The sequence below is a fragment of the Arachis ipaensis genome, chromosome B10 (assembly GCF_000816755.2).
Source record: "Arachis ipaensis cultivar K30076 chromosome B10, Araip1.1, whole genome shotgun sequence".
Classification (NCBI taxonomy): Eukaryota; Viridiplantae; Streptophyta; class Magnoliopsida; order Fabales; family Fabaceae; genus Arachis; species Arachis ipaensis.
Genome location: NC_029794.2, coordinates 3,506,494 through 3,509,444, shown reverse-complemented (window position 1 = coordinate 3,509,444; position 2,951 = coordinate 3,506,494). Strand labels below are relative to the sequence as shown.

Here is a 2,951-nt window from a genome sequence, read left to right as displayed (position 1 = left end):
TGAACCTTTTTCGTCTGCAAATGGGAATAAATGTAAATAGATTACTCGAATGCTAGCAATACCATAACATCCATCATGTCTCAATCACCTTCTATTATGATCCAACCGAGAATTACAATAACAGAGCCACCACACAACAATAGAAGTGGGATCTTCTTTTTTATTCTTTTAATTTATCATACGACCCTCTTGTTGCCTTATCTAGCTAGCTACTTTTCCAATCCATGTGCACTTCCTAGTAGCATGTTTCATCAACAAATTTTAAAAATTAAAGCATAACGAAATGAAAACCTCACAAAATCTTTGTTTATAAAAAATTACCAAAAAAGATTAACACCCTTATTGGATCAATTATGTTATAACCCCACTATCTCAACAGTAGTGAACACATCCTCCAAAGATGATAATGAACCCTAAAAATTAGGCAATCAATAAGAATTGACCTTCTACAATATGAAGATATCTCTTCTATCCATAATATTTGGTCGCAACAATTAATAAATGCTAAATAAAACAAGTTCCGACTTTTTTTTTGTCTCCCTAGCATTACCTTCTTCTATTTCTACTCTATATACCTTCATCAAGCTTAACTCCACAATCAAAACCACGCTAATACTTTCACAGCACTCAACATTACTTATAGGATTCATCAACATATGTAATTAAATGACAAAATCTTTATTTATATATATACGTACCTTTATATTTAATCCTATGTACATATAAGCATATATATAAGCACATGTATAAAAAAAGAAAAGAAAAGAAAAGAAGCGAAGAACTTAAATATTTCCTTTTCAGATTGTAGAGGAAGAAAGAAAAAGAAGAGATTGGAAGGTTGGAAATTAATATATGCCTTGAACGAACCCTAAAAATATATGGATATCATGGAAGACACACTTGAATAGAGGAGAGACAAGAGGAAAAAGAAAAAACGTGGCGAAGAAACCGTCGTTAGAGTTGAGTTGTTGATGGTGGTGATGATGACGATGAGGACTCCGAAATGCTCTCCAAGTGAGGCCTCCACACAGCGACGCGGCCTCTTCTTCTGTCCCGCTGCGTCGAAATCTTCTCCGACATTATTTCCGTCAAGTACCGGTCACAAGACACAACCACGCTGCTGCTATTATTATTGTTGCTGGTGGTGGTGGTGGCGGCGGCGGCTTTGCTTTCTTCCATGAGGAAGTAAATCTTACCACGCTGGAGGAGGGCGTCGGGAGGGACGACGACGATGTTTGGAAGAGGTGCGGCGGCGGAAGGTGAAGATGGCTTCTTGAGCACGTGCTTAGGGTGTGCCTTCATGATTTCGCTGGCTTTGATGGTTGCTCCGCTGATCTCCTCCACCCTGCCATTGGAGTGAACTATTCTTATTACGTCCAAGGCTCCGCATGGTAGAATGCAAGATATGCAGCACCTTATGCTCTTCCTCATCATCATCTTCAATTCAAACCAGAGCACCTTAGCTTGCTTTTCTATTTCTCTCTCTTTCTCTCTCTCTCTATCTCTGTGTTTTAGTTTATGGACCAATATTTATTTATTTAATGAAAAGCTTGCTTATCCCACTTTAATATTTTGCTATTATTTTTTATAAAATCTTTTTTGTCCACTTTTGAATGCAATGCTAGCTAGCTATATATTTAGCTTTGGGATGAAATTCATGGTATGGTATGAATAATTGCACAACACTCTGTAGTTTGTTTGGCTTTTGATCTTTTTATTATTTAGGGACCCCTCATCATCACTCTCACTACTTTAATTTCTCTAATTTCCTATATTAGTAGTAATTACTATTAGGTTAATTATTATTATTAATTAGCAAGAGAAGTATATATATAATAAGTGCCAATGCAAATTCATGGTTAGTTATTATATATATAGAGAATATAACGTGACTCTTACTTAATGTAAAAGTAGTGCTTTATATATGAATATATTCTCTACAAATGATAAAAAAAAAGATAAATGATGAATTAAAATGATAAGGAAGGTTGGAAATTAGGGAGAGACACATGGTATAGTGAAAGATGGGGACTAGTTAGGAAGCAAAAGCTTTGAAGCTTTAGAGAGGGTCATGAGTCATGACTGGACGTGGGTGTATCAATCAAAAGTTGACACTTGTCGGCCAATAATGAATATTTACAACACTGAGTTTAGGTGATGTAGGGTCATTGCATTGAGAGAGAGGAATATATGTATATGTATGTATGTGTTTGGAGAGAAGGAGATCGAGGAGGCTGAGGGGTGAAATTGATGATGATGAGATATAATCATATAATCTTCTTTATATATAATTTTGAAGAGATATATAAAAGGGTGGTTCGCGATCTTTCAATTCCCCCAACCAAGCTAAGTAGGTTAGTGCATTGCTTTGACTAAGGCCAAGGACTTTGTCTACTAGCTATCTAATAATAAGTCACAAAAATCAACTCTACCTCACATGCATGCTCTTCCAAATTCTTTTTTTCCTTTTTAATTTACGTGGAATTTATCCTCTTAGCTTATGTATTTCATACACTATCCATTCTACATGCAATAATTTTACCCCACAAATACTTATATAGTTCGTCTCTCTCCATTACTCTCCAAAATTCTCCATATGACAAAAGTTTGTATACCGTTTGACAATTCATTGTCATCATTAAAGTTTCCTAAATTATTGAAGAATCATTATGTAAGTAATTTTTTTGGAAATTCTAGTCAAATCATGCACTAATTAATCTCATGCATCCTACAGTTTTATGTCGGTCATCAGTGGGGAAGGAATTTCAAAAACGGAAATCTTTTAGTAACTAAAAAGAATTAATAAAAAATAATCAAAATTCGTTTTATTTAATATTTAATTATTATAATAATTAAAAATATTAATTAAAATAAATTTTGACTGATTTTTTATTGTCTCCTTAATATTATCATTTAAAAGCAGAAAAGTTTACATGCACTATCATTAGACC

The 2,951-nt window shown here is 34.1% G+C and overlaps 1 protein-coding gene across 1 annotated transcript; it reads right to left on the bottom strand.

Moving 5' to 3' along the window:
- Nucleotides 758–1,751, bottom strand: LOC107621613. Its single transcript, XM_016323649.2, has one exon. The coding sequence runs from the start codon at nucleotides 1,435–1,437 to the stop codon at nucleotides 955–957; it is 483 nt and encodes a 160-aa protein (XP_016179135.1). The 5' UTR covers nucleotides 1,438–1,751; the 3' UTR covers nucleotides 758–954.